This window comes from Papilio machaon, chromosome 21 (assembly GCF_912999745.1).
Source record: "Papilio machaon chromosome 21, ilPapMach1.1, whole genome shotgun sequence".
Classification (NCBI taxonomy): Eukaryota; Metazoa; Arthropoda; class Insecta; order Lepidoptera; family Papilionidae; genus Papilio; species Papilio machaon.
Genome location: NC_060006.1, coordinates 4,550,884 through 4,564,002, shown reverse-complemented (window position 1 = coordinate 4,564,002; position 13,119 = coordinate 4,550,884). Strand labels below are relative to the sequence as shown.

The following is a 13,119-nucleotide window of genomic DNA, read 5'->3' as shown; positions in this document are numbered from 1 at the left end:
TGTCATCTTACAATGTTTGTATCCTGGAACAATTGAAAAATAAATCATATATTGTTTACACATCTCGGTTGGTCTCTTCTGTTCACCTCTTAAATGTGTTAGCGTTATGCTAAACCTTATTTTTATTCCTTTTTCCTGTATGGACATCACCAGCCGAACATCTAGGCTAAGTCTATATGGTGGGGGTAACTATTTTATATTTTTGGGATTCTCTAGCACTTACCCCCAAAAGGCCTGGAGACCTCTATTTTTCTATCTAGTTCAGTTCTTTAGATATAATTTAACAATAAAGTAAAACTTACCATTGACTGGACAGCATACACTTGTTGCCCATTTCAACCACCGTCGGGGTTACCTTGTATCCAAATTATTTTTGTATCTGTCCACCGAATTAATATCAACTGTTATAGAAAAAAAAACTTTGAATTAAATCATATCAAACTGTCCAAATAAAATAGACAAGGTTTTTGTACTAATATTTAGACATTAACGTAGCAAGAATTGAATTTAAAATCGGCAAATTATCTCTCCCGAGGCCCTAAAATGACGAAACGACCATTTTATTTTATTTTCTTTCCCAAGACCACCTCCCTCGCCATTACATCATCACAGAACTTAAATTATTAAAATCTTGTCAATTTGTCTGTGTGTTTGTGTATGTTAATCTCAACCGTTTGAGGTATGATTTTCACTGATGAATTGTAGATAGTGTCATTTAACATTTAGGTATCAGTTTAGTTCCATGTTTAGATGGATGTATGTTTGAAGGTATCACCAGAACGTCTCAACGGATCTGGATGAAATTTGGTATGGATATAGAACATAGTCTGGAAGAACACATAGGCTACTTATATGGTGTTTTTTTTTTAATTCCGCGCTGATAGAGTCGCAGGCGACAGCTAGTATTTTAAGTCTTCCTCCTTTAATCACCGAACTAGGATAAGGCTATTCGTAAACAAGGCTAGGCAAATCTCAGACACCATAGACACATAGATGTCAGTTGAAGGCATGGTGAAAAAAAGATATATGTAGATGTGTTTGTGTATGTTTCTGCAGTGTAAACGCACTCACCTGTATGTCTAGACGGGGTGGACGCGCTGGCGACTCTGCACGCCGAAGTAGTCCGTCAGCCGACTCTGGCACTTCAGGTCCTCCTTGTACACCAGCGGACACGGGAAGAATTGCTGCAACATATTACATAGTCTCATTCATATTAATAAGATTATTGTTGTTTCCATTAAAAAAAATATATAAGGGTAGAAAATATGCGATAATTTAAGTTATTGCGTTAATATTGGAAAAATAGATTTCTATTACTACTATGGAAATTACCTTACGGTTTGCTATCTTACTAATATTAGAAATGTGATAGTTTAAATGGATGGATGTTTGTTTGAAGGTATCTCTGCAACGGCTTAACGGATCTCGTTGAAATTTGGCACAGATGTAGAACATAGTCTGGCAGAACACAAAGAAAGAAATATTAATGTCCTTGTATTTGTAAAATGTACCTGTACAGTTTTAACACCTCCCGATATATCGACCGTGGGCACAACTTGCTTCGGCTTCAGGAACTTGACAAAACGAATCAGCTCCGAGAAACTCGAGTGTTCACTGTAAGGGATGCCTACAAACAGTATACTGAAGAGTTAATTATCAGATAATATGCTTAAAATCAAACATATACAATTGTACCGAAATATCGAAAGCTGAAACAGCTAAATCTTGGTAAAAATCATGTGATTTTATGGAAAGTTATGATACTTAGAAACAAATTAACAACTTCTTACAAATTTTAACGTAAATTGTAGTTTGTCTATTGATTAGAGTTTTATTGGAATCCGGTATTGCGTTACCATGTATAGTGACAGAGTCCCTGGTGACGGCAGTGGCCTTGTCGTTCTCCCAGCCGCTGGGCTTGAACGCCACTACCTCACTGAACGCACCCTGCAAGCTGTCCAGGTGCGCTCGCAGCTTCTACATACAAAACCGTTATGAAAAACTCTGTATTGTTTCATACGAGATCGTAACTATTATATTTAATAAGACGTCATATCCATGGATGGGTAGGTAGGTAGGAAAAAAAAACTTCAAAGGTAATACTTTTTAGCTAGGGGATAAAAGAAACTGACAAGTAGTTTTTGAGTTATCCATGTGGACATATAGTAATTTTAAATATCTTAGTATTAGATTCTTTAGTGTGTGGGGGAAGGGGCAGCTACTCTAATCGCTCCCTCCGGCGACGTCCATGATGGATAACATAATTGCCAGTCATCGTTGTATGTATGACCTCGTGTGTGAGCTCGCGCATGGGCACGACGTGCAGCTGGCAGGTGTGGGGGGCGCTGCGGCCGAAGCTCTGCCCCTCCACCACCTGAAGCACGCGATCCTTCTCCGGGCAAGCCCACACCATGCAGCCCACGCGCCGCGCTATGCCCAGGAAGAATTTCTCCTTGCCTACAAAGTACAGAGATATGCGATATGCGACGAACGAATGAAAGAGCGATACGGAGACGCTACTAGGTGAGTTTTAAACGATAAGCATTATCAGTATACGATATTATTTTGCTTATAACATCAAAATTGATGATTGAGGCTCCCTCTGTTAAGAAAAACTCCAATTCATTGCACAGTGAATACTTTTATTCCATTTTCAACATTTCTTACGGTCAATTCCACTAGACGACTTATCACATCGACGGATATCCAACGACTGCCGAGCTCCTGACTCAATAATCAAAACGCTGTTTCAACCCCACCACTCTCAATCCATTCGCCGGAAGTTGTCACAAAAGAGTGGCGGGGTCGAGCAGTGCTGCCATCTAAGAAAACTAAAACTACCTTTTATAAAATTATTACATTCGGCCATCCTACGAAATGTGTAGCCTCCTGGCACACTAAAACATCAGGAACTCTGCCAATTAATTACTTACTAACTTAAGTTACTTATTATAATTTTGAAGCCAATATAATAAAATCTTAATTTAATTTAAGAATATAACTATAATACAATATTATAAAACGGTATAAAAGTATCTATTTTCCTCATAAAAGTAGTCAACCTACGTAATGATTATTAGAGACTCAAGTAGAAGCTCTTATGAAAGATTTAAAATCGCAAGTCGATCAATCTAACCAAGAGCTTGATAAAAGTATAGACTTCCTAACGGACCAATTAAAAAAACATTGAAGGTAAGTTATCTACGTTATAGCTGAGGAGGCGATCTGGAAAAATAGACATCGCTACTTGAAGAGCGATTAGACACTTTGGAACGTTTTCCTCTAAAAACAGCCGTTGAAATAAGAAACGTCCCTGGTAAACAAGCAGAATCCAAATCCAATCTCCTACAAACTTTTGAGCGCCTAACTAATACTTTGGATGTTCAAATTGAGAAGAATGAGCCGACTCCACAACGTCTACAGTCGTTGTCGAATTTACCAATACTTGGACTGAAATGGATGTGCTAGCGTCTGTCAAAAGCACAGAAAAAACAGAACTGACGAACTAAACTCCAAGCAACTTCCTTTCGTCGGAGAAGTCATTCCAGTTTACATGTTATAAAGATTAAAAGAGATTAACAAAAATTAGAAGAGTACATTTTCTCGCCAGAGAATTAGCAAAGGCAGAAAAATACGCTCACAGCTGGGTTAAAAATGGTAAAATACTTTTACGAAAAACAGAAGGGGCATTGTCATTAAAAACGAAGGTCAACTACATTCATTACGGACACAAAATAAAATATTCTACGTAGTACAATATTTAAACACATTTGTATAACATATACCGTCCATAATGTTATCTTGCTTGTTCTTTTTATAAATGTAATATGTAGACACACTTTACTAAAACATAAAAATCAACACTCCCAAAATAATACAATTAACTGCCAACAATCAACTTACTCTTATCACACATACTACCACCGCATCATAGAAGTGTACAATGCCAGGCATACTTATAAAATTCACCTTAGTTCCCCAATTTGTTTATCATACAAGTATGCTAACCTTGAAATTAATGTTCCATATTACGGTTGCTTAATTTGTAAATACTGGTACTGTGTAAACATCAACACACTGTACGGCCTATTACTACTACCATTTGAGAACATTATATATTACTCATGTACACTAAATTTATGAAAAGTTACAATAAAAGTTGCAATATACGTGTCATATTACTAATCTACAATATCTTATATACAATGATATAAATATCAATTTCACACTATCAACTACCATTATTAAAACTCATGACAATAAAAATACAACATCATTTCTCCAATAGTGTCAACTTCATGAAAACTGTTATTGTTACTTAATAACGAAGCACGAATTTTGTTTACAAAATCAAAACATACGTTTTATCAATTTAAACCTCTATTAATATGTCGTGTTATGTATACACATACTAAGGCACTCTGATGTTTTACAAAACAAACAGCCCTAAGCGTAGTACTTATATCCATTCATTTTTTTGGTAGGAGTACTAATGTACCCTTAATTATATCCGACATACAAATAATGTACCACACAATCTCAATAATTAATGATAACATCGACAACATTGTACCATCTAAGGCACAAACCTGCACATCTGAAGAATTCAACTCGTTAATAAAATCACCAACACATAAACTAAAGATTCTAACACAGAATATAAAGAGTGTTGTGCAATTTTAACGGTTTCTTATTACTTCTTTTCAGAATAGCAATAAGTCCTGGCACCATTATTTTATTAGAATGCTGGCTTAACAATTCTTTATGTATCCCTTAAATAAAGGGGTACAATACTAGTAGTCTAGAATTTTTAAAAAAAACCAAAACGATGGCATAATGATATACACTAAAAACTATTTACACTGTGATTCCTTTGAACATAAACTTTCAGATGCTACCTGTATTATAACAAATAAAAAAAATGGTATTATCCTAAAGTCCATTAACAGATCGCAATCATTTCATAATGTAATACCATTCCTTAAATCATTAGAAGAACTATTAATCTCATGTAAGAATTATAAAAAAAAAAACATCGTAATAACAGGTGATATGAACATAATGTTCAAAATGCTCTCACCGACCACGATACCATATTCCTTCCTAGTCATGGATACTAACCAAACAAAACCCTTTTTCACTATCACTGTTACCAAGACTAATTACAAAGAAGTTTCTGAAACAATCAAAGCATCAGACCTCTCAAAAATATTTATTACTACTGATTGTAACTTGGCCACAGACTATCTTTTAGATATTATATCTAAACCAATTACCAGACACTAAAAAAAACTCTGGATCTTGACAGGACTATTAAGGTGCATGAAAAATAGAGATCGAATGCATATGAAATTACGAAATCAACCTGTTAATGTTATTTTTATTAAGACATATAAACGTTATAGAAATCACTGTAAAACCCTTCTTAGAAAAGCAAAAGCCAATTATGAAATAGAACGTCTGAGGGAAGCTAGTAAAGCGAAAAATATGAAAATAACGTGGCGAATCATAAACGAAATTACACATTTTAAAACAATTCCCAAGGTATCACAAGATCTTCTAGAAAATAACCAACTATATAAAAAAAAGCAGTCAACGATGTGAATAGTTATTTTGTTAATATAGGTAAAGCTCTCGCAGAAAATATTGCTCCCGACACTGATATAAGTAATAGTCTACAGCCAACTAATACAACACTAAATTCTGTGATCCTAACAGATGCCGATATACCTGAAATTCTGAACACCATTAACGCGTTAAAAATCGATAGCTCCATGGGCTGGGACAATATTCCCTCCGCTGTACTACGCCAAAATAGTTACTTACTTGCACCAGTCATAACACACATTGTTAATCTTTCCCTACAGTCAAGAGTCTTTCCTAAATCTCTTAAACATGGCAAAAAATACCTATGCACAAAAGTGATGATAAAATGATTGTAACTACAGGCCCAATTCCATATTAACATATTTATCGAAGGTTTTTGAAAAGATAATTAACAATAGATTGGTCAGTTATCTAGAACACAACAACATGTTCTCTAAAAATCCATTTGGCTTCCTAAGAAATAGGTCGACTTCAAATGCTGTACTAACATTAACAGAATATGTCGATACGTAAAAACTATCAGAAAGAAGAGTATTGCTCTATTTCCAAATCTTGCAAAGGCCTTTGACACTGTGCCAATACCGCTACTTTTAAACAAGTTAGAAGGTCTTAACAACAAGGAATCAAAAATGTTCAACTTAACCTTTTCAAAGACTACCTCTCGGATAGGACACAGAGCATAAAGATAAGATCTCATATAAGTGACTCCTTAACTGTTAGCTGTGGTGTTCCGTAGGACAGTATACTAGGGCCTACCCTCTTTCTAGTTTATATAAACGAGCTTTGCAACCTCCCAGTCGATCGCGGTATCATTATCACTTATGCTGATGATACAGTTTTAGTTGTCCAAGGAGACACCTGGTCTGAGACTTTTGCATCAGCCCAGGGAGCGTTTAACAACATCTCAATGTGGTTCAGAAATAATAGATTAACATCAAATATAGAAAAAACAAAGCATATAACATTTTCCATTAAGAACCCGCAGAATTTCGAGTCCCTCTTTCTACTTGCACACACCTCATCTACCTGCCAAAACAGGTTCCCGAATATCATGTGTAAATGCCAGACCATACAAAAAGTTACCTCAATTAGATATCTTAGCGTAATCAATTAACTCAGCGAATCAGAAAATTAACTGCAGTTTTCAAAACATCAGGGTTTGTGCATATAAAAGACATCATTAAAATGTTATATTACTCCCTATGTCAGTCTGTGCTAAGTTTTTGTATTTCGTCTTGGGGAGGTTCAAATAAAATAAATCTTTTTCCACTCGAGAGAGCCCAACGCGGTATACTAAAATGCAGCACAAACTGCCCATACAGATATCCAACAGCTAACCTGTACAGGGAATGTAAAGTTCTTACAGTAAGGCAACTATATATACCGGCTCTTATCCTTCATCATCACTCATCAATTACATACAATCACGAGCTATTCTTCATTCAACGCTCCGCACATAATATATGTGAAGTGCCAAGAGTTCATACTACGTTTTCCGGAAAATTTTCATACTTCTTAAGCCCATGTCTACATAACAAAATACACAAAGAAAACAAAATACTCAATCTTACCTCTTTCAAATGCAAAAGATATTATTTCATATTATACTCATTGATTTAATTGTATAGAACCTTTTCATCCTTGATATAAACATAGAACTTTACTTTTATAAACGTACATAAACATACACACACACGCAATCATACATCAATACACATTCATCCCAACAAGCGTCCTTACATACACACATTTACTTTTATTCTCACTTGACGACGTCAAAGTAGATGACGTCGAAGGAGCTCTTTTCCTCTTTACTTTCCTCCGTTTTGCGTACTTACACTTCCTTGGTGGAGTTGTAGGTAGCGTACCTCCAACTTAGTCATCGTCTGACGTCATATCTAAATGTATTAAATCCCTGGAATCATGTCTCAATCTCTCTTATTTACATCAAAGTTCAGTCTCAGTCAAATTTAAAGTCATTCGTTTCCTACGGTCCAGCGAGCATCATTGCTCACTCAATCATTAAGTTCAGTCATTTCTTACAGTCAAGCGAGCATCATTGCTCACTCAATCATTAAGTTCAGTCGTTTCTTATAGTCCAGCGAGCATCATTGCTCACTCAATCATTAAGTTCAGTCGTTTCTTATAGTCCAGCGAGCATCATTGTTCACTCAGTCATTAAGTTCAGTCGATTCTTACAGTCCAGCGAGCATCATTGCCCGCTCAATCAATATCCAGCGTACATCATTGTTCGCTCAATCATTATCCAGCGAACATTCATTGTTCGCTCAATCATTATCCAGCGTACATCATTGTTCGCTCAATCATTATCCAGCGAACATTCATTGTTCGCTCAATCGGTATCCCAAAAACATGATATTTCTCCACTGTTTAATCGTTCGAAGCGAGTAATTTCAATAGACATAAATACAAAAAGAATAAAAAGTAAGTAAATGATTCACACACAAATAAAGTTTCATACATAATATAATAGAAACCTCTATTATTTATTTCCCTGTTGGGGGATCTCGCTTGTATAACTATGAAATCATTACCCATATTCAATTTCCAAATATCCCGTAAAACGTTTAAAATTCTAAAGAATTCAAAATAGGTAGCATAAATATAAATAAAGAAAATTGAAAATACGAGTTAAAATCACATTCGATACTTATAAATCAATAAGTCATTAAATAAATATTTTTAATAATGACGTAAACAATGATCTCAATAAAAAGTCTTTGTAACACTAGCTTTTACCTGCGACTCCGTCCGCGCGGAATAAAAAATATAAAACGGGGTAAAAATTATCCTATGTCCGTTTCCTGGTTCTAAGCTACCTGCCCACCAATTTTCAGTCAAATCGATTCAGCCGTTCTTGAGTTATAAATAGTGTAACTAACACGACTTTCTTTTATATATATAGATAGAAGATATGCATAATTTGTATTTTTGGAAAATAGCCGTGATCAAATGCAGTATGACAGTGTCATATTTGTGCAGTATCGAAAGTAGAATAAAAAAAAATAAAAATAAAAAAATTAACAAGCGTTATAGCTACTTTGTACTTTAAAGTATTTTTTTTTAAATGTAAATTAGTATTTAAAATTCTGAGGGCGTTCATACCTGGATTTTTATATCCCACTTCTGAAATGTTAAGAAAAACTCCAATTCATTGCACAGTGAATACTTTTATTCCATTTTCAACATTTCTTACGGTCAATTCCACTAGACGACTTATCACATCGACGGATATCCAACGACTGCCGAGCTCCTGACTCAATAATCAAAACGCTGTTTCAACCCCACCACTCTCAATCCATTCGCCGGAAGTTGTCACAAAAGAGTGGCGGGGTCGAGCAGTGCTGCCATCTAAGAAAACTAAAACTACCTTTTATAAAATTATTACACCTCTGACCAGATTTACCATAGGAGATATTATTTTTGTTGAAATTGTAAGATAAATTTAAAGCAAACACTGAAATATGTATAGCTAATGTGTGGTAGTTGTTAAATATAAATACCTATAGTATACGCCCCACAGACAATCAACACTGACGAAAATTTCTTTCCAGCTTCCTCCAACTTTGTTTTCTTATCTCTTAGTAAATTTAGTGCCATCTCCAAACTTTGGTCTTGCGTTGGGAAATCATATCGGGGATTACAGTATCTATGCAACGAAAGAAAAAACTGGCTAAACATATTTGAGGGTAGTTAATAAACTTCGAAAATGATCGACTATTCAAAAACTGAAGTCTGAAGTAAATTGAAGTCTGCGTACTGCGAGTAACTGAGCTTGGAGAAGGAGACTTTGCGTTGAATAAGAAATCTACACTAAGGGACTGTAAAAATAAGCATTAAACGTCTCTAGGATTGGTATTGTGTATTTTTCACAAGAAAAAAATATTCATACGTGGTGTCCAAATATATGGTGTGCATATCTTTATTCCAAAAAACGGGATAGGATTCCATGTAGGGCGATGCTCGGAAGTCGCCAGTGTGTAGTAAATTCTTCCCATTTGGTAACGTGAATACCAACATTATAGCACCGGGGCAACTGAAATGGAAGCCGTAAGTTAAAATCAGACGTAAATTATTATTTTTTATCATGAATAAATAAGCGTTAGACCACGATCCCTATTGTAAGTGGTGTAATGTGGTCGAAAGGTACGCCTTAGCTTAGTAGACGATTCTTCACAAACTTTCAAGATTTTTCAAGATTGATATTACACTTTCTAATGCCTAGAATATATAACTTTTGGGGAGATATGCGTGATTTGTCCATATTTTCAAATAAATATAAAGCTATTTCTTGAAGTTATTTTTTTATGTACGAATTCAACTTACTGATTTGCGTCAACTGCAGTCACATCAATACCTTCAATTTTGACCGTGTCATCAATATTTAATATTTGTAAATGTTTCGGATTCACACCTAATCGGGCAACACAAAGATCCGCTAAAAATAAAATAGTTGCAATTGTAAATAGCCCAAAAGGCTCGTTGGAATATACCAATATCGATAAAACGTGGACCTTATAATAAAACCAATTATTAAAAAAAAAACTTGCCTGTAATTTTTGAGCAATACAAAGTTTTGTTAAAAGTCCTTTTTAGTCCTGTGTAATGGTCCGAATGAAAATGAGTGAGAAAATAAATATTAACGTTTGGTATGTCACCGTAAGAAAAAGCGTCTACTGCAAAATGTGTACCTGAAAATAACACAACATCGGTTACTTGACTAATTGCTGCAAAACGTAATTTAAAAATTGTAACGTACTTTTGGGCGCCACTGTCGCTATTAGAGATTCAGGGATTCCCAAATTATAAAAACCTTTGTGTATTTATAAAATTATAAATATACGAAAACTTGAATATATTAAACTAATTAAATTGATAGACTCATTAGGAGTAATATGAAATACCTGCAACAATTTTGTAAAATGGTATATTCCGATTAGTGTTAGTCTTGTTGCTTCTTGTTTTTGAAGGTAGACTGAAATGTATCGAATCCAAGTTCTTTCTTGGCGAGAACGAACTGATGCTGCCGTTCCTTAGCTTCGGTGATATACTGCGCGGTACCTCAGAACTGGACGCCTTGAGTTCCTGTTGCCTAAATGATGCACTGTCTCTTTTCGGTGAACATAATCTTGCCTTCGATTGCATGTCATTTTCTCTCGAAACTTTGATCGCCGCTCTAAATTTATCGTATTTCAATAAAGTGTCATTGACACCTGAATTTTTACTCATATCCTCCACATCATCGAACACTAAATCCTTAGCGTATTTTGAATTATTAAACGGTACTGTTTCAATGAATTTTTTGCCAGACTTCTTTGTATGCACTTGAAGTTTTCCACAAAAATAATCATTAATAGTTGCTTGCTTCAAACCGTCACCTCTTACTGATACTTTACCATTCTTAAGACCTAATTTTGATACAGTTTTTGCACCTGTTTTAGATTTAACACTAAACGAAACGTCCCTTTTAACAAATTTATAATTTGGTGGCTGAACAATGACATGAGAAAGTTTGTCAATGGCATTCCTGTTCGAAATTAGAATCTTTTGTTCTTCTGGCATGTAATCATTTGACATAGCCCTTTCTCTTTTAATTTCTAAATTGACAGCAGCAGTTTCTTTATTTATTGAATTTTGTACATTTGCATTTCCAGGCATATTTTCTGACTCAATTTCTACATCTACATTAGAATCCTCAATTATTGTGCATATTATGTTTGTATCCTCATTATCATGAGACACAAAAAAGTTCTTAATGTTTGTATTTACAGTGACAATGTCAATATTCTTGGTGTTGTCAAATTTGAAGGACAGTGAACTGTCAGGTTTTTCAATGTTGTAATTATTATAAATGATTGTATTATCACTATTTGCAGACAAATTATCATCTCTAGAGCCATTGGAGTGAAAGTTGTGGAATTCACATGATAAATAACTATTATTAACTTTGTCTTTGCTATCAAGATCAACTATTGCTGAATATTGAATATCTTTTGGTTCTATTACTTTTCTGACATCTTTGTTTTCTTTTTGTTCACTTGTGTTAATCTATTTAATGGAACAGATAGAATAAACAAAGAAAAGATTAATTAAATTAAATATACATTTTAGGAAGGGAAGTTTTACTAATATTGAAAATAATGTAACAAAACTGTATATGTACCAATTTAATTTCTTATAGTCTGAGTTGTGACATATTTTATGTGTGACTTTTTCTAAGTTTTCATTTACATAAACAAGAATAAAAAATAAGGGTATGTAGTAATACCTTGTTTAATTTTTTTCTTGCAGTTAAATCCAGAGTTCTCTTCAAAGATAAAGAACGCTGGATACAAGTATTCTGTATTATAAGTTAAAGTTTGGACATAAACCATAATAGCAAAACTTTTTTAATAAGTAAATACACTTTAAACTTATATTAAAACACAGAATTGATACCAATAGATATTTATTTAAATGATCAATAACATGCCTAAAAATTGATTCAATCTTTTACCTCGGAACATTGTAATTCTTTTAAAATTTGTCTCGGATTTGATAAAGATGTTACATAGTTATTTATATTGTCATCCATATTCTGTACAAATATAATAATTTTAACAGGGCTATTAGATATGTAGCACACAGTTAACTGAAATAGATTATAATGTAAAAAAAGTCAGTTTATATCCATGTCAATTAATGATATTTTTTTTTTTAATTGCATTTATTTTAAGGGAGTGAAACTTGCGTTAATATCATATAGTTTAAAAAATTCAGTACAAGTACAAAAAATATTTTTGCACTTGAGTGGATAAAAAAAAATATTTACTAACTACTTTTATTCATAATTTTTCGCAATTTATAAGTTTAGTTCCTCCACATTCCCATGAGATAAACTTATAATTATAAATAACTTACCTACCTATATCAGTTCACATTCGTAATTAAAATCTAGACATATAAATACAAAACATTCTACTTTTCGAATATATATCATAATAACGGTGCCTTAAACTTAATAAAATGAGTCAAAATCAAAATTCCGCCCCGCCCAAATCCTTGTCATACGAACAAAGATGTTAGCATTAGCAAAATAAAACGGATATTTATCAAGTTTTGAAGCATTGTAATCCAGATTATTGTGCACGTTGATAATACAATATATTTGGAATTAATTTAGTTTTACGGTTTGTTGATCGCATCGCGCAAAAATTTGACAGTCATTCGTATTCGCACATCGACTGACATTGACAGATGCATAGATTAGTGCCGGTATAAAAACCGTAAAAAAAAAAGTACTAATTAGACTTACTTATGTATTAATATCTGGTAAAAAGGTAATCGTAAAATAATAGTCCAAAACATTTTTTCCTAGTCTTCATGGATTTAATCATATTTAAAATCTAAATATAATATCTAAATGCGAATGTTTAGATGGATGGATGCGTGAATGGATAGATGGATGGATATTTGTTTGAAGGTATCTCCGGAACTGTTTAACGAATCTTG

The 13,119-nt window shown here is 33.8% G+C and overlaps 1 protein-coding gene across 1 annotated transcript; it reads right to left on the bottom strand.

Moving 5' to 3' along the window:
• Positions 1 to 307: 307 nt before the first annotated feature.
• On the bottom strand, positions 308 to 11,663 carry LOC106714511 (DNA cross-link repair protein SNM1). The gene is made up of 10 exons (XM_045683389.1): positions 10,533 to 11,663; positions 10,179 to 10,319; positions 9,955 to 10,066; positions 9,521 to 9,664; positions 9,132 to 9,277; positions 2,291 to 2,457; positions 1,857 to 1,977; positions 1,512 to 1,627; positions 1,072 to 1,184; positions 308 to 379 (listed from the first exon to the last, which is right to left on the bottom strand). Exons 1-9 carry the CDS (start codon positions 11,284 to 11,286, stop codon positions 1,080 to 1,082), a joined length of 1,806 nt encoding a protein of 601 aa, XP_045539345.1. The 5' UTR covers positions 11,287 to 11,663; the 3' UTR covers positions 308 to 379; positions 1,072 to 1,079.
• Between the last annotated feature and the right edge of the window lie 1,456 nt (positions 11,664 to 13,119).